Source organism: Amblyomma mixtum, chromosome 2, assembly GCF_055824585.1.
Source record: "Amblyomma mixtum isolate Tamu chromosome 2, ASM5582458v1, whole genome shotgun sequence".
Classification (NCBI taxonomy): domain Eukaryota; kingdom Metazoa; phylum Arthropoda; class Arachnida; order Ixodida; family Ixodidae; genus Amblyomma; species Amblyomma mixtum.
This window is the reverse complement of record NC_143013.1, coordinates 303,032,490-303,060,336: the sequence shown is the minus strand read 5'-3', so window position 1 is coordinate 303,060,336 and position 27,847 is coordinate 303,032,490. Positions and strand designations below refer to the sequence as shown.

Here is a 27,847-nt window from a genome sequence, read left to right as displayed (position 1 = left end):
CATGCGTCGTGGAGGAGGGCCCGCCAGGAATATATAGGGTGATTTGCAGCGCACCTGCTTTCGTTCGATGGCTTCGCACGGCGTCGCATTCCGGCCGCACCAGCAGCAGCTGTGCACATTGCACCCTCAGGATAGCCCGGAGCGACCCTAGAGCCATGTCCCACATCCTAGTGTCCAGGATCGTCGCCGCCGTCTCCAGCTTCTGGAAGTTGGCGGTGCTCATCCTCGTCCCACTCTTCTTCCTGCCTCTCGTGCTGTACATCGACACCAAGGTTAGCGCGTATTTCTACCGGTATGACATCGATCTTCCATTGACTTACCAGCTGAGTTGGCTTGAACCTGATGATCTTCTTGTCTTTGCGCTGTCCACCAACCTGTTGCATTCATGACCACATTGAAAACGGTGACATAATGCTCCAACATCAGTGGTGAAAAGTTATGTTTCTTAAGAGATATCACTGACTGCGTGCGTTTGACAGAGGCCAATTGTACGGCTGGGCTACTTCTCATTCTCTATTCATTTACTTCACAAGCGTAGGAAAACATGGTTTGTGGCCTGCCTGGTGGGACTTCTCCTAGAAAGCTGTGCGTAACGTTTGGCAGTTTGAGGATTTCGTGGTAAATGTCATTCTCACGACCACAAAAAACAGTAGCTCTAATACAAATATGATGCTTGCAGTGATACGGAACGGGTGGATCAGTTAAAAAAGCAGTCATCTTGATTAGCTCTATACTTAGGCGTTATTATACCTTCTTTACTGGCTTCGATGACGTGTTAGAAAACTTACATCATAAATATATCCGCCGAAAGAAATACATAGTGCCTAGGTACGTGGTATACAGAAAGGGTCCCAAGGCTGAACTGTGTAGCGTGACCTATTTTTAGTAATTGTATAAAGCGTAATTTATGCGGCAAAAAAACGGCATAAAAAAAACAGCCATACCTCTCGTAGCTTTTGTGCCAATACATATTCTTACATAGCTGTTGCTGCGTCCCTTCCGAGTAACTGAGTGCGAGTGCTTGCAGAGTAAGGCAGTATTGACGCAGGAGCAATATTTTCGGACAAAGCCTTCAGTTTATGCGTTTGCAAGTGCTTATTACTGACAGAGAAGCTATGCTCTTATATAGTTTACAGGAGCTTTTAGCGTGAATGAATTGCGACGTTTGCCACAGAAAGAAAAACTTTTTTTTTTGCATTCTTCACAAACTTTTTGAATGACAGCAGTGTTTGACTGTGGCATAAGTGTTCATGCTTACTCCTCGCCTCTTGAACCATGCAATAGATTGGGGTAATGGTGCGGACAAAGGTTAAACCTCTACTCAGGAAGACTGGCCAAGGTTTAACCATCGCTGTTCAGAGCCCGCATATGTCTTGCCAAATGTCGGAGTCTAGTGCGTGAAGCCCTTAGGTCGCATTCAGGCAATGTCTCTAAGAACAATGAACGACCGGCTGGTGTGTGAGAGCCGGCCTCTCATGACATCCAGCTATACGACAGCTCCAACAACAGCAGCCAACGTGATAGGCGCCGGCTAGCCGCAGTTACGTTTTGTGAATACGCTTTCTACGGACCCACGAAGAGGACACAGGATGGCGTCAGCCGAGTTCACTGTTTTACGAGACGCGCATCTTTGACGCCCTGTTCCATAAGAGAAGCGACAAAATGCTTCCACGCTGAAAAGCTGCACGATATATGACTATAGAATGTATACGCCCTGAGAGGCCTGCACCAATCGAATTGCTTGTTGGGCCCAATAGACTGACAATGATTTATTAAAAACGCGCCTTCTTAGAACATTAAGTACATATTTGGTGGTTGTGCGGCTTAGAAAACTGAAGAGAGTTGCTTTGAAGCCATCGGATCACTGCTTCGCATTCTGTAAACGCATAAAGCTGGTCGGCCCCGTTCTGGAAAAAAATCACTAGAAGCTTCTGGAACTTGACAACGGGCTCAGGAAAGTGGAAACCGCGGCAGACGGTTCCGCTGTCGAGCTAGTTGGAACATTCATGACTTTTTGCCACATCCAGGGCTAAAACTCGATGGCTAACTAATCGTTGGCTGACTAAACAACAGTGCAGAACATCCGTGCAGCGTGAAGAAATGACAGGGATAGCTATAATTTCTTCCACGAAAGCGGCCGCACTGAGACTTATATGAGTTGTGTACAGCTCAAGCTGGATGACGTTTGACTTGCTGGCCGGAGATGTCTGGACTTCTTCATTTCACGACGTCGAGGCCTTTTGTGTGGCTATCGTCGCAAAAAAATAAAAAAAAAGATACTCGGTACAAAAGGGGCACCTTTTTAAGACATGCCATCCGTCTTGCCCTCAATTTGTATGTGGCGTCGTGCTTCCACTATGGAGACTATACCTTCACGAAATATTTTCAAGATTATAGTTCGAGATGCGCCTCCATATTGAACACCGGGCTGTGGGAGACATCTGCGAACAGCTGCTCTAACAGAGGAAAGAATTCAGTTACAAAGCTGCCGTCGTGCGTTGTTTTACAGCCCAAAAGCCAGCTGCCCGAGATTCTTGAAAGCTTCGATAATTTCTGCAAATCTGTAGCTGACATTGCCTTTGGCAACAAGGTGGAGATGTGTCTAGTCTGCTTTTTCTTTGAACACCATTGCGCGTGAGTCAACTCTCCCTTCCTGACTGGTCAGTGCAGCGACGCTGACCGCTTTAACCTGATTTATCAGCAAAGGTTGTGCAGAAAGCGAACATGCAAACACTCGGTTGAGGTGGGAAGTAAATCCCGAGAGTTAAGAAAAAGTTTGGCCTTCTTTGGCCCAGGGTAGAGGGAGCGGAGCTTGACAAGGCCGACTAAGCTAGACACAGTGCAAGGAGAGGCTTTGTTGGAGTGCATGCCGTAAACCATTGTTTCTAATGGCTGTGGAAAGTACCTGTGTCATTCTGCACATGTACCTGTCGCTTTGCTTATTATTCGCATTTTCTCCGCGCGGGTCCTTCTCTGCGATCCGGCGAGTAGGAGTAAGAGCGCCGAGGAACCTCACCTCCATGCTTATCACCGTGCGCTGAGGTCAATTAATATACGACACGCTCCGACAACGGTTGGTAACAAGGCACACTTACACCTTATCGACAGTGTTGGAAATTGCCCGAAGAGGAGCATACAACAGATCTCTCTATTTTTCCGCGTTCCTCTGAAAGTGAAGTTTACGGCCAGACCTGATGTCTGATAAATGCGCATAAATAGGCCGCAGTTTATAAATTTTCGAGCTTCGCTGCCCAATCCTACATTTTGTATCTACCCGTCAGAGCGAAGCTCCTTCGAACTGGTACTCGTACTCTGACAGCAATATCTCCGGCATGACGCAATCTCTTTCGTGCGTCACACTCCACTCCTCTGACACGAGTACTCATAAGGCTCATCAGAGTACGCGTCATGTTCGCTGATTACACTGCAGTTCATATATAATACGTATCGGCTTCTGTTCATGAAAAGAACAAAATAAACAAGACTGTGTTTGCGGCCATGAGTCCAAAGTTTTCGACATCAGGCTAGTCAGACGAGCTGCAAGCCCCAGTCATGTCTTAAAAAAAGATCCTAGAAATTGTTTCTATACAAAACATAAAAATTATTACGGACGGCACTAAGACTACTTCAGGTGCTTTGAAGGCGAAAGTATTAATTTTTTAATTAATATTTTTTCTTCCTTTCTAATCGCACCTATTCATCAGCATACATTCTTAAGGCAACGCGTACAGCAGGTTCACCTTCATTCTCCAAAAAGCAACGCGGTTTTATAACCTATCGGTTGCTTGCGCGCATCGCAACATGAACGCCCTTAGTTCAATGCCCCGCACCTTCAGATGAATTTTTTTTCTTTGCTGATGACGTCACTGGAGTGTCGTGGACCACGTTTCCAGGACGCCTATAACGACGCCGGGTTTCGTTGCTACTAGGCAGTATAAGGCTTTCGACCTAAAACAAGCAGTCTTATCGCAGTAGCATTTCCAAGTCGAGCTAGTAATATAGTTTTCGTCGCTCACGGGCTGTAACCAAGAGACTGCTAGGTCTGCGAGCTTCAAAAAATAAGAAGCGCAGTTCTCCATGCCATCTGCAGCTTCGGAGCGCTCAAGAGTGTCGTGGGGAATTTGCCTCACAATCAGTACACAGCCCCGGTATGAGGCTCGCAGTGGTCTGCATATTTGAGCGATAGCGCGCTTCGTGGCTTGCATAGGTTCGGGGTTGCCTTCCGTGCATAACAACTCTGTGACGTCATGGCTCACGTGACTGCCTTCTGACCGAAGCACGGGGATGGCTCTCCGACCAAACGGCGGCCTCGCGGTTGTATCTTAGTGTACGTGGGCCCGCTCTCACATATGGTGGAACCGCGTAAAGTGAGGACTCCATCCGCAGAGGGGGAGTGCAAGGCTCTTGCGGCGCCACGGATTGCTGCTGTTCACGTGCGCTGAGCTTAGAACAACCAGGCCTCGAACGTGATAAGGCGGCGCCGTAAGGAGACAAGCTCGAGTATGCTGAAGCGAGGGCCCGCAGGTGAGAGAGTGAGCTGTGGAAACCAGTCGAAGACGGAGATATGAAAACACAGAAATAAAAAAAAACGAAGCTAATTGCGGCAGAAATTAGTACTATTATTCTCGTTGCATTTGTATGTTTCTTTTTTAGAAATCATTAAGCAGCACAGTTTAGCAGTTCGATGTCTTTATCCAGTGACCTGATGCGACGCTCTTTTGTATCCCGTTAATCCTATTATTAAGGTACTGTACAACACCGGGAAATTTGTTTGCATTGCTTGCTTGTCTGCTCTGTTAACATGAAAGCGAAAAGAAACCCTGTTTTTTGGGCTCTGTCTTTGCTGTGTAGACCATGTTAGGCCCACAGTATTATGGAAATAAATAAACATAAGGGAAGGACGATACCAATGAGGGGATCATCGCTGCAGAGCTCACAGTACGGAGAGACAAATACGCAATGGCTAAGCGCCGGAGCTAGTCGAGGATTCTTACTGCATTCCGCAACCCGTGCTTTGCAGTAAAAAATTTGCAAGACAGCATGGAAATCACGTCTTCTTCCGACACTATGAAGATTTGTAATTTTTATCGTGGAAATCGCTATGACTTCAACTTCGAGCTACATCATAAATATAGGTTCCACAGCTGAGGACGCCAAATGAGCAACCTCCGCTGGTTAAGAGAAGACGAGTTCAAAAGCCAAGACAAAAATGTTTGACAAAAATTCACACCACAATAGTGGGAGTTTTCGCAAGTGTACATTAAATGGGTAGACGATAATTTTTAAATCTAGCTTTTGGAAAAAAATTGTCGCGTCCACATGGGCAACGCAATGTTACATGAGAAGACAAGTAAATCATTTTCTTCAGCCAAACGTAAAAAAAAATCATTAGATCTAAGCTTACCAGCTACGCGCATTAATCAGAGAAAGATGAGTGGCATTAGCGGCCGAAAGGCTAGGAGTTGCAGGCGTATTTTCACGTTTCACAGGCGACTGCGCGTACTTCTGTTCGATCGCGTTCCCGGCACACTTTACAGACTCCAGGGCCCGCTTTCCGGAAGCAAATACAGTCGAACCTTGTTATAACGAAAAAGTGGATGCAACGAAGGAATGACGATTCCCCTCGGAGACTCGGTCAACGTGGGCTACAACGAAGCTACGGCTATAACGAAGTAATCGTCGGGCCCCTTCAACTTCGTTATAACGAGGTAGTCTAGTTCTCAGTTTTGTCTTAGGAAAGGCGCATAAGTGGCTCGCTGGATTAGTGGAGACGTCAATCGCGTCAACGCGTTACACGGCTGCCGTTGCACCCCTAAATTGCTTCTACTAAATAGTTTCGCCGTAACGCACAGAAAGGCAGGGTTTAAATAGCAGTTGAATATTGGTGAGGTAAACAAATTTCTTTTTTGTGCCTAAAGCCACATGCGCCGAATTGCCGAAACAAACAAAATCGGCGCAGCGCCAAAGAGGGCATTGTTTTCAGACAAACATGGACAGTTCGAAATAGTTCGCTTTGGGGGGGGGGGGGGGGGGGGGGGGGGGGGGGGTCATGCGTAGGTCCACTTTTGCAATTATTTGGGCGTACATGGACAGCGCAGGCTTGCATTGGACCTCCGCACATATTTTATTGTCTTAGCTCTCTTTCTTCGCCGTCGTCTGTAGCGCGTGCCGTAGTAATATACGTACAAACAACGACGAGTGAAGTCAACAAATACGAACTGGCGCCGGCCCGTGCTGCAAGATGAGCAGATAGCGACCCCAGGCGCCATAGTGGTGAGATTAATTAACCTCTCGGACTGGACGCCCGCTGAAAATGACGTAAGCGGTGTAAAGGGCGTCATAGATAGCGGAGTCTGGCAGCATCGTCTAGGCACAACGGAGGAACGCGGACACGGGTTGGCAGCGGGGGAGGATGGAAAAAAGAGGGGGGGTGGGGGGGCAGTTGGAGTCAACATTATGCCAGCATCTTCTGGAGCGACTGTTTTTCGGTCGCGATGTCAGTTTGGGTCCATGTGACTCCGCCATCCCGGCGCGGTATCCAATGGCACAGCCGAGCGTCACCGAGAGTTGCGAAACACGACGGGCACAATCAAAGGCTGATGCGAATCTTCTTAATCCTCCGAGATTATGCCCGCTCTCGCAGAGGATGCCATAAAGCGATCTGTGGTCGCGGAGGCAGAAGGGCCAGATTTATGGGCCTCTCTTGGAGTGGGGTGAGATGAGTTTTTTTTTTTGTGTCTGTGTGTGCACCATGCATTTCTTCCACATTCTCGTCGATGAAATGGGGTTGTTGTTGCTGTTAGTGGCTCTTTGTTGGTAATAAAAAATAAAAATTGAAGGAACAGATGTTGCCAGCCGCGGCATCTGCCATCGAAACCTGAAGCATCTGAGCTGCGGCTAGCGGGAATAAAAAGACAGGGAGAGGACAGGGAGAAGGAAAGAAAGGGAGAGCGATAGAAGAAAGGATAGGGGTAGAGCGGCAGTATACACTATGTACAAATACAGGACAAGGCCGTTTTCTGGACAGAAAAATTAAAATTGTAAATTAGTTTTTGTGGAAAGGAAATGGCGCAGTAATTGTCTGTCATATCTCGGTGGACACCTGAACCGCGCCGTAAATGAGGGGAGGAAGATGGAACTGAAAGACGAAAGAGAGAAAGAGGACTCCGGAATAATTTCTACTAGATGGGGATCTTTAACGTGCACTGACATCGCACAGCACTCGGGCGCCTTTTGCCTTCCGCGTCCATCAGAAAAATGTCGAGATTACGAGTGGAAGACTAGCCCCTCCCACCCCTGAGAGGCTTTAGAGTGCTCTTAAAGGGGCGCTGATGAAATTGCAGTATGCCTGGGATATTAAAGGGCGCCGCTTGACGAATGTCCTCCAGCAAGAATTTTTTTTTTATGCGCTTTGTAGAAGTTGAGTTATCTGTACTCCAAGTTTGAATTTCACCATACTCGCGCCATTCGCCCTCCTCTCGTCACTTTTTTGCATGCTGAAAGGCCGGTGCTCCTCCGCCGGCCCCACGGTCAAGAGCGGAGCTTCCCGACCGGCCGGAAATATGCCGCATACTGAAGGCGGCCATGGAAGCCGCCTGTCGTCTGAAAAAATCTAACCTACAGCCTATAGTGTAAATAGATTACTTGTACACTGTAGTAGTAGTAGTAGACCTTTATTCGGCTATAATTTACAGACCCAGCATGTAGACCGCCTGGGCCACCAGAACTCGCGGTTCTGCCTCCCCTTCAGCGCCAAGCCAGTCGAGCCAGGTGGTGATGGATAAAGAAGGTGGAGGGTAGGAACCCGACTGGTGAGCAACCGGGCAATAGAAGAGGCAACGGGCCAGGCCCGCATAGATACAGGGGCAGTTGGGACAGGAGGGGTTCGATCGATAGCGATAGAGAAAGAGGAGGGACGGGGTGATGACTGCATTCATTTGGATATGCCAAAGAAGGCGAGCCTCTGGCACCATGAGTGATGGATGAGGGGGAGGGTAAAGGCGTTTGTCGAGGCGGAGCTCGAGGTAGACCTCTTTTATGGTGCGGCGAAGGGTGAGCCTCTCAGCGTCCTCCGAGGGCTTGGGCCAAGGGAACAACGGTGCCGGGATAAGTGTGTCGCGGGCGAGCTGGTGGACCAGCTCATTGCCGTCAATCCCTGAATGGCCAGGGACCCAGCGGAGGAAAACGATGGAAAGCTGCAGTGCGCAGACTGCTCGTTCGACCTCCTGTTGGAGAGAAGAGGTTAGGATGCGGTTCTGTAGTTGGTGTATAACGGTTTGTGAGTCTGAAGAGACTGTGCTCTGGAAGAGAGGGAAGGAGGGCAAATGACTGGAGGGCATGCGCAATGGCGAGGACCTCGAGGAACAATGCGTCTGGAGAGCATAGATACAGCCCGCTGGTGTGTGTTTCAGGAGCGGGGAGACTGGGATGGTGCAGGGCGTAGCCGCATGAACCTCGAGGAGCCACGAAGGCGGCATCCGTGTAGGCTATTGTACAGTCGCCGTCAAAAGTAAATGGAAGGCGACTTTGTCAAAAAATTTAATTTTTTTATATCTAAAGCATAATGGTCCATGTTTGTTGGTGCACAGTGCAATTCGCACAAACACAATTAGTCTGCACATATGTATTCAAGGATGCATGAATTGAGCAGGCAATGATTTAATTTTTTCGTTAATATTGCTTTCCATTTACTTTTGACGGCACGTGTACATTGTCCGCAGCTCCGACACGAACATCTTTTGCTGTTTTAAAAATACATCGGCATCTAAATGACGTTTTGTTTTTAACATTTTGTTGTGGGATGCCCTCGTCTTTGTTAACGAAGGGACAACATCACAGGGGCACGGTGAAATCAGAAAACTTCTTCGAAAACTTTCGTGTACATGTAATTCTATGGACCCCGAGCACAGCCAGCAACCCCACTCGGCGACAGCAGTGCCACCCCATCTTGCCTATACGTCACAGATCGGAATCGGCCTGTACTCCACTCTTGCTCCCGACAGTACGAGTGGCTTCGTGTATCTAGCTCCGAGTATCTTGTATTGTCTAAAAAGTCCTCATGTTCCTGTGGGTGCATATGCGTAGAGGCTGCGTTGGTGCGTGTGTATATGGGAAAGGGGGGGGGGGGGAGCACCCATGGGTAAGAAGTCAACGTATCCTTCGAAGCCGATGTCTTTGGTGATGAGAAGGTCCACCTCCACAATTCACTAATGGGACGCGTTGTCTAGGATGGGGGAGCGGGCTTACGTTGGCGGCAGCAGAATATGCTCTTGTTCAAATGTTTAGGGGAATCCCCCAAGGTGGAGTAGATTTGTAATAAGGGAGTAATTACTCATTGGCATCCACCCGAGCGCAGCCATACGGCTACAAAAGAAAGCTATAGAGCTTTCTCAGAAACTTCGTAGGTAAAGAAAAATTCGTCCTCGTCCGGAGTTCAAACCCAGGACCACCGCTTTACCGGAGCAGTCGCTCTACCAATTCAGCTAACCAGGACGGCAAGCTTATGGTAGGGTGAGAGCGAATTAATAACTCGAAGTGGGAACTGTTTTGTTCAAATGTTTAGGGGAATCCCCCAAGGTGGAGTAGAGTTGTAATAAGGGAGTAATTACTCATTGGCATCCACCCAAGCGCAGCCATACGGCTACAAAGGAAAGCTATACAGCTTTCTCAGAAACTTCGTAGTTAAAGAAAAAATTCGTCCTGGTCCGGGGTTCGAACCCAGGACCACCGCTTCACCGGAGCAGTCGCTCTACCAATTGAGCTAACCAGGACGGCAAGCTTATGGTAGGGCGAGGGCGAATTGATCAATAACTCGAAGTGGGAACTGTTTTGTTCAGATGTTTAAGGGAATCCCCCAAGCGGTGGTCCTGGGTTCGAAGCCCGGACCAGGACGAATTTTTCTTTAACTGCGAAGTTTCTGAGAAAGCTGTATAGCTTTCCTTTGTAGCCGTATGGCTGCGCTCGGGTGGATGCCAATAAGTAGAATATGCTCTTGTCTCAGAATTTCCTGCCACTCAGTAAGGAGTTACAATTAGCACTTCGAATTGATGAAAAAATGTCACGTCTTAGTTCTTTCTTGTTTGGCTCTATTTTTCACAAAATCAAGTATGCACCAAGAAGCCCAAAAAGGGGTGTTAAGGCACTAGTAGCCAAGATCCGAATCGTCAAAGCTTGTAGCGTTTGGGGGCAGGGCTCGTTTCTGTCTTGCCCCTTGACTTCTGCGAACGCATTGCTGGTGGCTCTGCAGCCATTATTAAGCGCTTCCTCACCACCCTCACGCAGCCGTGTCTGTTCGGTGATAGTTGCACTGACGATGTGACGTGGGAAAGCTTTCCCGTGTTTTGTAAGCTGTCCAAGAAGTCCTGGTCAGTGACCTGCTCTCTTAGCTCAGCGTAGCGGCATTTGAGTTGCCATGACAACCGGCCATGAGCGAAAAATAAACCATTGCTCAAGGGCGTATGGCCGCTTGCGACAGGTTGCCCAGAAAAATAAAGAAGGAAGATAGCCACTATGCGAAGATAGCTTTTATCTCCGCGAGGCTGTTTTCGAGGTGGAAATTTTTCGGCGACGCAAGCAGCGTTGCCAGGTCATAAACGAGGTCATTGTGTGTATGCGCCCTGACGGGTCTCTCTCCTCACCGGTGCAGTGTCTTTGCAGTAAACGATGCTCGTGTAACACGTGTCTTATCTCTGCTCGCTTTTGCCTAGACTGCGGTTAACTTCCGCTACGCCGCGGGAGAAATTTTTCACAGTGTTTGTTTCGATATCAGAGAAAGTATCTGAGCCTGGCACTATTTTCCCACGTGCGTCTTGGATTACCTTTTAGAAATATTGAAGAAAAGTTTTTGGTTTTGTTGAGAACGCGCTCAAACTCATAAACGTCCTCTAAATCGAGTGGAGATACTTGTCTCGGGGCTGTTCTCAAACTGGAAATGGCAGACACCCACGGACGGTGATTGCCCAAGGATTACCAAATCGAATACGAATCGAATACTGGAAGAACCGATTCGAGTAGATATCGAATATTTGTATGAATATTCGCTATATCGGCGACTATTTGTGGGCTGTGGTGCGCAAACGAGAACGAGCGAAGTGGAAGCGGCAGAGCTTTGCCACGGTGCTTTAACTTAGATTTGTAGCTAGAACTGTAAAAACACGTAACACATCTCCACTAGGCGTATAGGCAACGCCATCGTGTCATGCGCGCGGAAAAATTAACTTTTGCTACTGATGATTACAGCGAATTAACTATTAGCGCAAAATCGTGGTAGATTAAAGTGGCGCGAGATATGAGACAACGCGCCCAATGGTGGCAGTCATGTATCATGAACACCGCCGCACGAATGGAACCCTCTTTCCCGAGCAGACCGACTGCAACAAAGTGCTGTGCGGCGCTCGAGGTGGGCCCTATTTTCGAAACAGTGTCGAAAAAAACTATGGTGCTTATGCACACCATTTATTCGAAAACTGCACAAAAACATGAGAACTTCTAACAGTTTTGAATAATTTTGAGCCTGCACTATATTTTTCGTTGAGCGGTTTGAATAGGATGATACTAGATTCGCTATTCGGAAATTTCTGATATTCGCAGACACTAATGACAAGGTGACGTCATAAACTTTGAAAAGCAAACCCTAAAACATTTAATTGAAAATGGAAAATTTCCTGTAAAATTAAAAAGCAACTTAAATTATGTGATACAAATGAGCGATTGACTGCAAGAAGAGGGCTTGAAGTGCACAACATGAACTTAGATAAGACAAGGATTCATTTGTGGACATGAGTGGTACAGGAGAGGGAAATAGTGTCAAGTCCAGGGCTGTTTTTTTGTTTGCTTTTGGACCCGTCAGAGGGGTTCAGCGGCTTTCGCGTTCTGCTGCTCACCCCAAGGACTCTGGTTTAATCCTGGCCACAGCGGCCATACAGCGGCCACTAAAATACATGTTCTTTATTAAAGAGCCTCTCTTTCTCGCTTCCAGGCTAAACGGGCTTTCTAACTTCACCTTAATCTTACAGAACACCGGAATCCTGACCTTAGGCTGCACACTGAAAATTTTGAGTGGTTAACTGTAAGTCCTCTCTTTTAAAACGTAGTACAACTGAGAACCGGTTATTCGTTACAATATCATTCACTACAATATACCAAGGACATTCATTACATGCTTTCAGTTGTCGATCCTGTCGAACTTCAAAACGGGCTGAGCGTTATTAGCCTTTACAAGACGACCTGCCGCATCCGGGTCGATGTCGATAAGCATGCCATGTAGCACAGATGTCCCAGAAAAGTGAAATGCGAATGCTGACACCACGAGCTGAAAACATAGTTTGTCGTGTATTCCCACTGAACATCACGGAACAGCTCTAAGGGAGGCTGTCGTATCTTTCCACCTTCTTCTCTGTCCTCCTTTCACGCTGTTAAGTCAGAATGGAAACAGCAAAGTTGTGCAGCATCAAAAAAAAAAAACGCATCCTTCGCCGCCAGGTCAGCACTGTACATGAATCATCCCATTATATCGGGCGCAGGAGTCGAGATGCGCCTACGTCGTCTGCCTCATGTCCTCTTTCTGGATGACCAACGCCGTTCCCCTGCCAGTCACGGCGCTGCTTCCGGTCGTCCTGTTCCCGCTCCTCGGCGTGCTGCCCACGGACGAGGCATGCTACCCGTATCTCCAGGTGAGGATATGCAGAGGATTGTCTTAAAGGGCAACTGCAGCACTTTTTTGAAAATTTCGCGATATTCAAGCATTCAAATCTATATAGGCTGTAGGTAAAGCATGCCAAGTGTTTTCGCACTAGGATTTAGAATAGTGACGTAATCGACGACTGAATTTTGCGCTTCTCCTCAATGCACTGGAGGAGTGCAGGAAAACTCATTGTGACGTCATGGAAGGTACGATTTTAAATTACCGCTGTCGTCAGCCACACCCTGCCCTGACTCGTTAGACGCTGCCAAACAACTCTTGGCAGGGTTCCCCTTCGGTGGCGTTAGTTTTTTTTTTTCTTCAGAGCAGGCGTTTGTGTGTTGGAAATGTGCCGCTACCTTCTATGACGTCATCGTGCGCCCCCCACTTGGCGTTGTGCGCTGCGGAGAAGCTTGAAGGGCATCCGGATTTTAATCTGCGATTACTTCACTATTTCAAGTGTTAGCCCAAAAGGACTTCGCATGCTTTACCTGCAGGTTTCACACATTCGAGAGGTCTGTATAGAGGTCTGTACGAAACGCTTAATTAGCGCTTAATGGTGCTTCTCAGCAAGTAATTAACCACTCTTTTAATTAAAATTGTCCTAATTGATTTTGTTTTAGTTCCTGCATTTTTTTTAAACACTTGAAGCAGCCAATGTTGTATTTTTGCCTTTGTTCATGTTTGCAGCATATTTTGCTGTTCTTTCGCGATCTTTTCTTCCTGTAGTTTGTCACTCTTTTTCTTGTTTTATAAATATCTTCTCGTATTTCACAACATAATTTTTTCCTTCACTGATTCGTTCATTATAATCTTTTTAGTGCTTTTTGTAATGAATTTGTTTCTTATTCGTTTTACTACTCATTCTCTCTGCAGCGTCTTGGCCCGGAATTGAGGCTGCTCGAAATAAATTAAATATGGGATTTCAGTCTGAATACAGTTTTTGATATGATAGTAACTTAGGCGTCGGTTTAAAAACAAGGACTGCGCGTCGTATCTTGTTCAGCTGTCTCTTTTCCGATCAGCTTTGGAAATGGGACGCTCTTGAGAAGGCTTCCGTCGGCGTGACTGACTGCTTAGCTGTCCGTCAAGGGAACTGGACACATCATTAACGAAACACACCCGTCGCAGTGACTCGGTGCCTACGGAGCTCGGTTGCTGAGCACAAGCTCGAGCGTATCTGGGCTCAATCTAAACATTAGCTCCAGGTGGTTAAAGCAAATCTATAGCCCTCCGCTACGGTGTGGCTCACAGTCGGGAGTACTGCTTTTTTATTTAATCATTTGTTAATCGTCTACGACTGTTCGTGAGCCGCAAGAGCTTCTCCTATAAAAGCCAGTAAAAAAGCTGTGAAAACCACCGGAAGTTGAAAAACAAAAATCAGAATCGAAAAACAGAATCCAAGAATTTCCGTTTGGCTTCTCGGACATCAGTAATGGAGTCATCCATATAAGGACAAGTGCCACAGTTCGACATGAGCGGCTTAGGTGACGACGTAGGAGCTGAGTTTTTTGTGCTGATCTTCTGATGAAGAAGAGTTTTGTCGAAAATTCTATAACGATGCGAATAGATGATGACTTTCCTAAATTGAACACAGCTTGGATAGTGCGTAAGGGAGAGTCGACCATAGGCGGGGAAAGATTCGGTACTTGCGTTCCTTTGTTCACATACTCTGCAAAACGTTGAGCGGGGCTGAAAAACTTCTGCTGAACTAATAAATATGAAAAGATTGACATACCTATGCAGATGATCTGCTGAAAAAGAAAGGTAGCCCAAGATTAACAAAAACATAAAACACTTCAGATGGAAGTTCTTTTGAGCACCTTCAGCTCATTATAAAAATAAATAAAGGATTTCATGTCCCTCAGTAAATAAACGGTCATAGACCCTTTTTTTTCTGTCAGAATGACCGAAATAAATAGCAGCAAACTATGCGACATTGTCTTGATAATCAAGATTTCTGCTTGATTTTCAAGCGAAAAAAAATGCAGGATTAAAAATAAATTGACGAAGCGCCCACTTTTTGGCAAATTATGTATCGGACAAAATGTATTCGTTTTCAAAGGGAACTGTTTCGAGGGAAAGTTCACGGGACCATTTTATATCGTTTATTGTATCACATTACGCTGCAGGCATCAGGTCATAAAACACTTCCTATATTTGATGGCTCCCTTTTATGTTCCCGTTATAGTGCCATATTTTGGATGCGAGTACTAATATCCTGCTCCGCATGTCCCCTGCAGGAAACAAACATGCTGTTCATCGGTAGCCTTATCATGGCAATGGCGATCGAACACTGCAACGTCCACAAGAGGATAGCCTTGAGGGTGATGCTCTGTGTTGGAACTAATCCCAGGTGGTAAGTTCACATGCTGTTTTCTTGGAACACCAATCTCATACTGAAAATATGCTTAAGTAATGATGTGGAGTTAAAACGGTATTCTTTTCTGGCGCCCTAAAGCGTCTGTAAACTAAGGGCGCTATTTGAATAAATAAAAAAAAACAATTCACTGATCTTAACTATCCTCAGTTTTCTCAGCACTGCCGGGATTTTTGCAGTCAGAAGACAAGATGTACAGTTAACATTACCGTTGCACACTTTGCATTGGCCTACTTCTGGTCAGGCCTGTTTTTTGTGCGCAGCAGTCGTCTTCCAGGCGAGCCCGAATAATTCTCTCCGCACCAGTGCTGCAATTTTCGAGCCATATGTTTAATAGTGGTTAACCATATTGAATTACTTTTCAACGCAACGCTTGCCAAGATGCTCTTTGTCTTGCTTTGCATACCCCTTATTTTCGTAAGAGGTTCTATATAGGGCTATTTCAGGTTGACTCGCATCGCTGTGCCCGTAAGGTACAGTCAGGGTCACGCGTGCGATTGCTGCAGGATCATGTTGGGTTTCATGCTGACCACCATGTTCATGTCGACGTGGATTTGCAACACGGCCACGACCGCCATGATGATGCCGATTGTGGACGCCGTCCTGGCCGAAGTCATCGAAGCTGAATACGATCCTCTCATGCTCGCTGAGGTCGGAGGTGCCTACGACGTAGAAAAAGGTGATCTGCGCGCTTCGTGTTCGTGTGTGCGGCGTGGAAGATGGACGTGTGTGTCGGACAGTGGTCCTGGTTCCAAGAAGCACTTCGTCGAGAACTGGCCCTCTGGAAAGGGCAGTCAGACATATTTTTGGTAGCTGCAATTAGCATGTGAAGCATTAGCGTTAAGTTCTGTAGTATTCACGTCTCGACGAAGTCGGTATGTCTGAACAGAAAGCTACCAGTGTTGAATGAGAAGGTTGCAACCTAAAACCTGCTCTTTTTTCATGGTGGTTAGTACATGCAGCCTAATAAGAGCCTAACGAGCTGAGCTTGTGTCATGATACATGATAGCATGAAGTATTTTTCAGAGCGTTAGCTCTAATACTCGCATTATCAAGTTCGCGTTAGCATTAAACACAAGGTCATTCAAGTGGGACCAGTGGGTGGTACCATTGGTAACCAGATTGTGTACCACCTAATTGGCGTAGAATGTTCGGAGTGGTATCAAACGAGTCACCGCGTTACGGAGTGTTAAATTACTAGTCGACTCAAAACGTAGCATATTAGAAGGATTCGCACCGACGACCTTTGGTTTCCCCAAACAGTGACTCCTTGAAACTTCAAACGTCAAACTTCAAACGTCCATTACGGTCAAACTAATTAACGTAATACATTCAAAGTGCTGTCAAATGATTTGTCTTCTTGTGCCGTATACTTTCGCATCAAAAAAGTAAATATCCGGATATAATACAAGATTTGTACCGTATAGAGCAAAGATGGTTAATGACGCAATGCTCGTTCGATATTGCTAATGCTCGATACTCATACGCTACCTCAGCATTTTGCACTTTGTTATTTCTCGAAGAGTTTCGTGCACGAAAACGCCCTAATCTTCGCAGGGCAGTGAGCTTGCACTTGTTCCATCTCTACATTTTCAGAGCCGAAGCACGCGATGCCAGCGGCCCTAGTATCGCAGCAGCGCGGCTGGAACAGTGCAGAATGCTACGCCGTCTTTGCCGACCGATGAACAAAAACTACGAGCCACGTCTTTTTGTTCACCAGTCGATAAAGACGCCCGAGCAATCTGGAGACTGCCGCCGTTGCGAACGAAGCGCCGCTCTTGCATCCGACGGTGCGTTCGAAAAATATTTGCTTCTGTGAAGTCCGCCTGGTGTTGCCTCTCCAGATACAGAGTGGGCTTCTGTGGTCACTCGTTTTGTTCGGCGAACAATTTTTTGACCACTTTGGCCCACTCTCACTGCATTTCCCCTGGAGAGCCACCTGTAGCCTGACGTGATTTTTCTTTTACCCTCAAAGAGCTTCTTTCCTACATTAATTTGTGATTTCACTTGAGGTTTTGTTTATTTTTGTCCCTTTCTGTGAATTCGACACCCGATATCTTTGTTTATCGAGGTCCATGGTTTCTGAGCGAAAAAGAGTTGTACAGGAGCCGATAACCTACTCATGTACAGGCGCGGACAAAAGTAAACGAAGCACGCAACTGTCTTCGAATATTTTTCACGCGTCACCTAATTGAAATTTCCAGCAGTGGTACGCGCATGCTGGTAGCGGAAGTTGGTGGGCTTCCTTGTAGACAAACAACGCTTCTTCATTACGAATGGAGAAAGCGTGATTGCACTTCGAACACAATAGCGCGCTCCGTTTACTTATGGCCGCGCCTGTACGCTAAATCAATGCGAAGTGATCAATAAAACTGAAATGATGACTATAAATCAGTGCGAAATGTTAACATAACAATCAGTGTTATGTGTTGTAGCATATGGAATCAGTGTTGTAGCATATGGAAGCCATACAGAGGTACTTACTGATTTTCGACTGCCTGCGACAACGTCAGCAAGAGCAAGATTTACGATGAATGGACTGCCGTGAACACTCCATTATGATATGAAACAATACCAGGTTTGCTGCGGGATTTTATAAGTGAACGTAAAATCATTTCTCTAAAAACTTTTTACTGTTATTTAAGAAAGCGAACAGTAATTTAGCTCCGGAGAGGCCCCGTTGTGCTTTTACCAGCTGTCTCCTCCAATTCTAAGTAAATTTATCCTAATCAATGCCCTCTACGAGCAGCTTGCCCGTGTGCTTCAGAAAACTAAATTTATCGCTGACCTAATTGTTCCAGCCTGCTGAAATGGTACGGTTAAAAAGGAAATTGGTCAGTATAAAGCACGTCTAATTACATCTATCTGTAACTGCACTAACCTGCCTCGCAGTAATTGATGTTTGTTGTGACGTCTTCTGCGCGTGCGTGCTTTCTTTTCCAGACGGTCAAAAGCCAGCCAACCGCACCACCGGCGGAGAAAGCTCAGGAAAGAAAGAGAAGTAAGTACGCCTATTACATACTCTCATGTTGAGAGTGTTTACCTATGAATGAAAAAAAAAAAAACACTACTTCCTTAGAGTTCACTCCTCTTTAAAGTAGATATCAGAAGTCACGCAGAGGTCATGCTTTCTGGTTACAATGCCAAAGACGTTGTGAATTCTCGCTAGTGAAGAAGGCTTGCATCTTATTAGCCGATATTGCTTATCGCCCCTTATTATTAACACTGGAAGGTTATCGCTCATTTCTCTTCCAGCGCCCTTGCTTCTCCAAGGCTGCACTGAGTAGTCTCTGAAGCCTGACAAACGTCAGAGCTAAGTCGATAAATTTCGATAACGTTTTTGTTCGCACAGCTGCGAATTTCAACGTGCGAAGCCAATCTTTCTTTTACTGAATCGAAGAGGTTCTCAAACGTTTCGAGTTTTTTCGTCCTAGACCGGTATTCATTCGCCTCACCCACCATTTTCAGATTGCTTTCAGGTCATGAGGTGAGCCGGCATGAGTCTGTTTGAGAACAGGATGTTTCGCTTTAATTTTTCCTTTCGCACTGCGTAAGAGTACCAATAAAAGTCTCGATGCTCCGCTTCGTAGTCTTGAAAGCCGCTTTCCTTTAACGTCAGCTGTAGATAAAGCCTTTGTCTGTGCTGCAGCTAAAAATATTGTGCATGGCTTGGCCTCGTAGTCCACCGCCACGTTAGGAAATACAGTCGTCTGAAGTTCTCTACGCCGTAATATTGGCCTGACAGACCTCTTTAGTCGCGAGTTGGCATATGGAGGGGAGGATGTGAAACATGTGTTGGGAATACGCAGGTCAGTTCCTCCGCCCAGCCGTTCGTGTAGCGTGCGTAGCGAGGACGTTGCCAAGCAGAAAGCCCAGAGGACGTTGAGTAAGAGCCTCTACTTGAGTGTAGCCTTCGCGGCCAACATCGGCGGCACGGCGACGCTCACCAGCGCAGGGCCAAACCTGATCCTCAAGTTCGTTGTCGAAGAGTGAGTACCCCTAAACCATAAATGCCCTTTTTTTATTTTGTGAAAGAGACGTGTAGATTTGGAGTGCACGCGCACGCGCAGTCCTGTATATGACACACATCGTACCATACACAACACGCACAAAACGAGCTTGTTCACTGTCAACTTCTCCAGGTCACCTGAAACCTAACAATGCGAACACATATTCCGACTACCAGAAGCTGTTAACGCTCTAGATCAATACAGTGCATACGAACTGTAAAGAAAGAAGCCAACATCTCTGTCTGAACGCCAGTATCAGCATGCATAATGGACACACATGCAATCTGTTTATTTCGGTCTTCCTCGTAGCTTCTACCTCCTGGCTTAATTTTCTTTGACTTTTTGTTATTATTCAATTTCAAATTTTTTTACCGTATTTATTTACATTTATACTGGAGTATTTCATATGTGGTATATGGATGGTGAAGATTTAGGCAACTGCTGATCCTAAATTAATAAATCAAAGCAAGTTAATTTCACCGACGCTTTCTTCAGTTCACGACCTACCTAGTGGCATCAGAAGAATGCCATGAAGTGAACGGGCAGTTGGTGGCATGTTTCACAAAAGTGGTCCTTCTCAAAGACAATCTTTAAGCGCACGAACCAGTGTGTAACTGATCTGCTCGTGAGTTGAACTGAGGAGCGCAGGATTTCCACCAAGCTCTCAACTTATCAAGCTGCAAAAAAAAAAAAAAAAAATAGCCACATGGTGTAGTCGCAACCTCTTGTCAGAAATGCAGTGATTTAGGAAAGAGACAGCTCGGCTAGAGTATTCAGAACGTAGAGCTGAGCTATTTGGGCATGGTTCAGCAGAGAAGGCAATTTTCAGTGCAGTAAAGGAATTCCGCGGCCGACATAAGTACACAGGCCCAGTGATGGGTCACCAAAGTGTACCGCAGCCAAAACACGTCGGTGACAGGCGCTCTGTCGACTTATTCTTTTGTCCTCTTTTTGCAGCAACCTATTGCAGGTCAGCTAGCACAAGTGCAAAGGGTTACCTTGAGCTTTTATGTGCAGTGCAGACGCACTGAGAAAAGAAGTGGGACGAGTGATGGGTGGGGGAGGGGGGGGGGGGGGCGCACGCAAGGCGGCAATCAAATGTAATGAGGGCCATTTGCGTTTATGGACGACAAGGCGTGTTTCTCTAGGGCAGCCTTGGCATGCATTTATAACATAGTCGCTGTCGCTGCGGAAAGGGGTATATAGTTCTGTCCAGTACTCCGCAGCGGCTGCTCAGTGGCTGATGAGCACAGCAAAACAACGAGTAAAACACTGAGGAGCCTAGTTCTAATGGATATGTTGGGGAGGAGGAATAAACACAAACTTGACAGGACTGAAGATCGAGAAGAGGACAGGACGAGCGGTACCGCTCGTCCTGTCCTCTTCTCGATCTTCAGTCCTGTCAAGTTTGCGGTTATTCCTCCTCCCCAACATGTCTGACCAACTGGCCCAAAGCTTCCCCTTGTTCTAATGGATATATTCGTCCCTTCTGAAGCAGATTTCAGTTCATCCCCGATGAAAACACAAATTAGAGATATAACCATCACAACCTCGGAGTGAATAGCGTTACTACTGCAGGAAACATCAGTTGCACATAAATGCTTTCTTTTTGCTCTCTTTCTTTTTTTGCTTAAAATTTCAGGTTTTACGGTGGGCTGCCCCCTATCGACTATGCGAGCTGGCTGGTGTTCTCAACTCCTGGCGTGGTCATTAGCGTCTTCGTTGTCTGGGCTGCCTTCCAGCTTCTATACCGGAACACAGGGTAAGCGTTTATCAGTTACACTTATCTCCGTAAAATGCATGGCAGGCCGCAATGTAGGCCAGATGCGTATATCATGAGTGTGCTGAAACGTGTCACCTCATCGTTAATTATCGAATGCTGTTGTATTTTTTCTGAAAACGCCTCGATACAAAACATTCAGACTTCACGGAGCCGGTGTATTTTTTCTCTTAATAAATATGTGACTGCATGTACAAGCAGGAAACTTGGGCGTCCCTAAGACGAAGGTTAAAAGACAGATCTCTGTCCTCCGCAGGGCCATTGGCCTCGACAGGAAAGGGCATGCAGCAAAGAAAGTCATAAACAAGAAGTATGACGAACTGGGCCCTATGAGGTAAGTTTCTTCTTTGTTGCTGCGTCCATGGATGACCATTGCTGGGAAATCGGGTCAGAAGGTTTTTCGTCTCAAGTCTTTCCGTAAGGGGGACCAAAGTTCATGGTAGCACCCGTTAATGTCCTCTGTCTAGCAGAGCACAGTATGAAATGAAATATCTCCCCCACCCCCCTCGCAGATTATTACTCACCTCCCCACTGCGCACGGCTATGATCATGTGCTAAGATAACTTGGTTTCATGGTTGGCACCACTAAACTTTTACTTTCGACTTTGTTTCGTTGTGCGCCATTTCAATAAACTGAAGTAAAGACGCGATGTGGCAGCATGCGAAGTAAAATAATACTCATATCAAATGAACACGACCTATGCATCCTCGGCTTTGTTTCCTGAGTGTTTGCATCACTTACCCAGTGGCCTCAAGTTCTTTCATCATTGTTTTCTTTTCATAATTTTTCCGACGCGCTCTCTCTGTATTCGCACTCGCAGCTTCCACGAGTTTGCCGTGCTGGTGATGTTGGCGACACTGGTCCTCATGTGGATGTTCCGGGACCCGCACTTCGCGAGGGGCTGGGCCACTTTTTTCGGCGACCTGTAAGTTGGCGGCTGTAGCTGGATCTAAAGCTTTTTATTTTAATTCAAAATCATCGAGAGAAAAAACTAAGTGCCTTTTCTAAAGAAAGAAAATAAGTACGTAAAACTGAACTCATATCAAAGACAGAGGGCATTATGCTCCATAGAAGGAATTATGACGACGTGAGCAGTGTGTTACCGTTCTAAAACTCAATTTCGCATAATTTGGTCGCGCTAAAGACCTCCGGTGTGACCTTTCCATTTCTTGCCTCTTAGAAGAAACAGAGTCCCACTATGGTGGATGAGTTCCCCCTATCTGTCCGCTCACGCACCTCACGTCTGCAGTGCGCCTCACTCGACCTTTCTCTTTTGCAATCTCTCTCTTTTCCCGCTGCATAGCAGCCACCTCCTCGCATTTATTTCTCCTTCTATTTTCCTTGTCTACTTCACCCGACCAGCACTGCGAAGCTGTAACTAACATCAACCCATAAACGGACCAACCACAGGCGTTTCGCTCCTAAAGACTATTTATTGCGGGCCAGTCTGTCTGCTGAATAAGCGAAAAGACTGACTAAGCGCAATAGCCAACGTCCTTTTCTGTTCTACACAAATCCACTAACGTGTCTGTGAGCAGGTTCGCAAATCAGTCGTGGTTGCCTGATGCTACCACGAAGTGTCGCTAGTTCCAGAAACAAGCTTTCCTTTTTTCATATGAACAAAAAATGAGGGAGTCGATCGCTATACGCAGTCTCCAAGTCGTTGTCATGCACCGAGGATAACGTGACAGTTTCGTTCTGTTTGCGTCGTGTTTTAAAGCGTGCACAGAGCTCTGATCCTAATAAAATGCTGCAGATTGTACACACCTAAGCCTTTTTAATTCGAACTGAGACTTAATCTTCAAACTCTATCGAATTCATTTCTTCCTGCATTTTCTGCATGTGCGAAGAGGTTCCTGTGTTGTGGTTAGCTAGGAACTTCTTGGGCGCGGATTTTTTTTTTTTTTACTAAAATTTAACGCTTCGCACTCGCAGCAAGCCAAAGGACGCCACAGCGGCGCTGTTCGTGGTGTTCTTCCTGTTCGTGATCCCGTCGGACCCGCGCAAAGTGGGCACCAGCCCGACGCTGCTCACCTGGGACGTGGTCCAGAAAAGGCTGCCGTGGGGGGTCGTCCTGCTCCGCGGAGGCGGGTTCGCCATGGCCGAGGCCACAAACGTGAGCGTGAGACCACTCCACATTGTGTGTGCACCATCTGCAGGCACCGCACACTTTACTCTGTGGCACACTGTGGTTACCTTGTGATGGTGCTGTTCTATTTGGCTAAGAAAACGCTCAGTACATAGCCCTGTTGTGGCCGGCACTGTAGCTGCACCAGCATGCGTATGGAACAGTCGTCACTAACGGTGAATTCTTTGTCGAGATTTACTATGAAGAAAAAATGATATCGATAACCACTGCAGTGTCCCTGATTAGTATTTTAGCCCTGCCCATTAGTTCGTGCTCATTTTGCCCCTGTTCATTGAATCCCTCCTTCGCTTTTCAACCATGCCAGACTCTTGCTGTATTTTGATATTTTATAACCATGTAGCGATTTAGACTAAAAGAGGAATTAGTCGTTAGTGTCTACCTGACTGCAGTCATACGGCCGCAGAGAAAAGTTAAGCAGCTTTTTCGGAAACTTTGTAGTTGAAGAAGAATTCATCCGACCCTGTGCGGCTGACTCCAGTGACTACTTAACCTGAGTAGATAATTTTAGTTAAACACGTAAACAAGATTATAAAATTTCTGAGGAAACTGTGTAACTTTCCTCTGCAGCCGTGTGGCTGCGTTCAGGTTTATTGAAGTTTGCATTCCACTTAGATGAATTACCTACCGATTTAATTCATATTCGCAATGATGTCCTATTATTCTTAGGATGAGATTTTCCGCTCTTACGGTGTAGTGTTCGTCTCCGACAAAACGTCTCATTCAGGTATTTGTGGAGTGCACTCAGGGTATAAGTCACAATGATTTCGTAAGTGGTACAGCGACCAATATGTTTTTAGGAATCCCCCAAGAAGCAGCAATATTAAGTTAAGGAGTAATTACTCGTTACCGTTCACATGAACACATGCAGTCACGCGCCTACGCAGGAAAACTATACACAGAGTTATATTGAATTAGAACTCGCCCAACAGGAAGTTTTAATGAAATATACACAGAGTTTTCTCAGAATCTTCGCTGTTGAAGAGATGACTGTTTATAATTTCGCTCAGGTCGATTTTTATGAGAAATTACTCCCTGAAAGGCACTCGTGACTTGCTTGTCAATCTACAAACAGACTCTGATTTAAGCGACTTCTGTGTCTAGCATAACGCAAAATCTTCTTTCTGGGGTTGCCGTGAGCGACTCAAAGTACTCGTCATCGATTGCAGGTGTCCGGCCTTTCGCGGTGGATGGGCCATCAGCTCTCCTCGTTCGGCTTCATGTCGCCGCAGTGCATCATATTCGTCGTGTCCGTCATCGTGGCCTTTATTACTGAAGTGGTCTCCAACTCGGCCACAGCCACAATCTTCTTGCCCATCATGGCCCAACTGGTACGGGTTCATAAAGACAGCCCGCATGCTCGACTTTTAACTTGTCTGAAACGTCTTCACCCATCTCAAAGAACTCATCATCGCTGCTACAGAATACGTAGTTATCGGCCAGACGTTTCGGAGCTCTTTTCAGCTTATTTCTGTGGCATTGGTATTGGGTTCGTGGTGGGCCCTTATAATTTTTGCATCTACGCCCCAATAGTGACCTCAGATTTGCAGAGAAACAGTACTGTTTTTCTTTTTCGAAAAAGGCATAGTATTTTACTTGTTTTTTTTTTATTTGTTTGAACGAAGAACGTTTATTTTACTAAGGGGATAGTGGTTGCGCGTATCACGAAAATGCAAGAAAAAGCACCGGCAGAAATATGCGCGCATTTGTTTCATCTTCTGTAAGCTGGTGGTCTTTTCGTCACTTCCCGAGGAGAACAGCGCGCACAGCAGACATTTCTCATGTCGTCCGTGTAGAGGCTCTAACGTGCCATCGACACAGAGCAGCGGCTGAGTTGTGTGGAGGCATCTCATGTACTTTCCTGAAAGTTCGTCTGCCTTCCACGCAGGCAACTGACCTCCACATGAACCCGCTGATGATCATCGTGCCCGTGGCGCTGTCGTGCTCATTCGCCTTCATGCTACCCGTCGGCACACCCGCCAACGCCATTGTCTCCAGCCACGCCAACATCTTTCCGGCAGAAATGGTGAGGTGCTCCGCGGTTTGTCTGATGGAACATCGTGCTTGTCTCACGCTAGTGAACCTGTAGCTATTTGTGTAAACTGAAGCACTGAAACCGCTTTGAGTGCTTCCTGAGCGGCAATGACAAGAATGTGACGATGTAGTGTCGTACTGCACAGAAAATGCGGCACTTATCTCGCGTATTGCAACATTAGTTCGTTGGCCAGTCTTTCTTGTTTATCACGACTCGGGATAGTTCCGGGAATTTACGCCTTGAAAGGATATAGATTCGATACAATTGATTAGTGCGATAGCAAGCCTCGCAATGAGCTCATCTCTTTGCACTCAAATGATGACCTAAACGGCGAAGTATCTGGCTGATATCTTGGTCTGTTTCAACCATTGAGTTATTGCGCTTACACACACTCTGCAAACCTCTGTCACAGATCCTACCCGGTCTGGTGGTCAAGTGCATCTGCATCTGCATAATGCTGGTCAGCATCAACACGATCGGCATAGTCATCTTCGACCTGAACAGCTTTCCCACCTGGGCAGAAGACATGGACGGCAACGGGACGCTCCTGGCCATGCTGAATGGGACGCTGGATGTCGGCGGGCATTGAACGCGTACCGCTACTCTTCTCACACACTGACTCACTATTGATGGACAATGTGCTGCTGTTGTGAAGCGGGACTTTGACGATTATCCGAGGAGGAGACGAAGAAGACAATGTACAAAGGAGAGGAGAGACGAGGAAGTCACATGCGTTGCCTACTTCCGTTTTAGGGAGCACGGGCTGGCTTTCGAAATGTACGGGTGTGGGCTGTTGTGCGTCGTCTAATGCGCTGCCATCGAAACCTTTGGGCGCAGTTATGCTCTTCAGCTTTGTATCCTACAGAACAGAATTCCTCTTCTTATAAATCTATTTTAGCATAGTTTACATGCACAGATAATTAACAGACGATCCCCACGTATTTAAGAGTGGGATCGTCAAGAGTGCACTGGCATGCGGACGATTGTGCTTTGTCACGCGTTTTATCTAATGACAAGTGCCAGATTATTCGCAGCATGCAGTTAACTGCTATGATCTCTCATTAGTGTCAATCAACGGGTAACATCATATCATCATGATATATAAACATGAAGGCAGTTATATTGCTGCGCCACTACCGCGCTTCTTACAAACCATCTCTAGTGCTTTCTCCCTCCACTTTTTTTTTGTTGCTGCGGCAGAACGGCACCTAGTGGAGGTACTGCTCTATAAGTTACTCACGTTAACTCGACGTATATCGCAGTTCTTAAGAAAACATGCACGTACATGGTATCGAACTCGTTGGTAAGATGCATAGTAACAGCTTTTCAAAAGATACTATACGTGAGGACATAACGACACGAAAGTAGGATATTAATAGAAAAGGAACCATGTCACATGAAAAAGATGGTGCCATGAAGTAGCTTTTAAGAACGTTAATGAAAGGCACCCTTGCTAGCTCCAAATAAGAAGCCCAAAAAATTTAAGCTTCACCATAAACCTTACAGTAGAGTTATGCAAGATGGTATGCGAATCTGAGATGTATATTAATTGAACTGACATCGCAGAACAAGTCTCACGGCCCAGGGCTGTCTTTATTGTGTCCTCGCAGCATCTAAAGCATGCAGCAATCACTAATCACAATTTTTTTTTTTTTGAGCTCAGGACAGAATGTTTCTCTGGTAGGGCTTCTACGGGGCCATCTTATTCTTATTAGGATTTAGTGAACCAATGCGTACCACGACAACTTTGATTCTTTGTAATAGACTATAAAGAAACGTAAGATGGCATCTACTTTTTTGAACAGTAATTGTTATTGACGCTAATTTGACCATTAAACCCAAGGAAATTCCGCCCCATATAAAGTTTCACAGCCTTACACTTAGGAAGTTGAACTGGTTGATGATTTCCTTGTTGTACTCCAATGTGGCGATAAAAGTGGCTTGTCGGGGCAGGACACAGCGTTCACCGTGCTCTGCCTTGAACTATTATTCTGAATAAGAACAAGAACTCGTGTCTGTTTTCCTAACGACCTCTCTTGGGTTCCCATGCTTCCACACGAAGCAGCGGCACAAACATGAGACCACTAAAAGCGGCGAGGCTAAGCGTGCACTACAGTCGTAGTGGTCACTAACTGTCGCGCCAAAAACATGTTCACGTGATGAATGACGCTGCATGGGCAGCTCGCATAGGCAGCTGCAGCCGGTAAGTAGAGTTGTATACGCTGCCTGCGATACGCCTACGCCCTGAACATCAACTCTACCATCGAACTCGACTCCACAAAACTCAGTCAGGCCAGTTCTTGTTCGCACGCGCTTTTATGACTCGGTTTTAAGATTCGGTTTACAAATCGCTAAGGTCCAGAGTGCAAGGCACACGGCGAGTGTTAAAACAATTAGGGTAAGGTAAGGTGCATGTTGTGGTATGGCTCGGCGACTTAGACGAAGTAAAAAGCTTCACCTCTGCGGGCACATTCCAGTGACGGCAAAGTGCGCTCATGTGCGGTACGAAGAGCTCAAAAAAGTTGTCAATATTGTGTCAACAGAACCAGGTTGTCTTCTGGTACTTGCCGCTCGTTAAGGTCGCAGGACGAAAAAACTAAAGCCCATCCTGTTCAAATTTGTTCCCGACCTTCTGGCGCAAGTAAGCTGTGTTATTAAAAGTAAGCGCAGTTGTATGTGTCATGTTTTTCCTTCGCTGACCTCGTCTGTCGGGAAGAAGTCTTACGCCCTTCCTCAACATTCCTCTTCTCCGGTTCTGAATCGCCCGTCTGAGTTGTTTAAATGTCACACAGTACCTGTCAGCGTTTATTGTGGCC

At 46.3% G+C, this 27,847-nt stretch overlaps 1 protein-coding gene across 1 annotated transcript; it reads left to right on the top strand.

The window, feature by feature from the left end:
• The first annotated feature begins 35 nt into the window (after positions 1-35).
• LOC149364738 (Na(+)/citrate cotransporter-like) lies at positions 36-27,706 on the top strand. The gene is made up of 13 exons (XM_089574672.1): positions 36-272; positions 12,522-12,671; positions 14,923-15,038; positions 15,566-15,738; positions 18,003-18,060; positions 18,869-19,048; positions 20,712-20,831; positions 21,106-21,183; positions 21,671-21,775; positions 22,786-22,966; positions 24,166-24,327; positions 24,885-25,022; positions 25,444-27,706. The coding sequence occupies exons 1-13, from the start codon at positions 156-158 to the stop codon at positions 25,618-25,620; spliced, it is 1,755 nt and encodes a 584-aa protein (XP_089430798.1). The 5' UTR covers positions 36-155; the 3' UTR covers positions 25,621-27,706.
• The last annotated feature ends 141 nt before the right edge of the window (positions 27,707-27,847 follow it).

Coding starts and splice junctions, on each gene's coding strand:
- LOC149364738 (XM_089574672.1), top strand. CDS start 156: ATGTCCCACATCCTAGTGTCCAGGATCGTCGCCGCCGTCTCCAGCTTC. Junction 20,832..21,105: donor CTTCTATACCGGAACACAGG/GTAAGCGTTTAT, acceptor TGTCCTCCGCAG/GGCCATTGGCCTCGACAGGA. Junction 21,776..22,785: donor GCCACTTTTTTCGGCGACCT/GTAAGTTGGCGG, acceptor TCGCACTCGCAG/CAAGCCAAAGGACGCCACAG.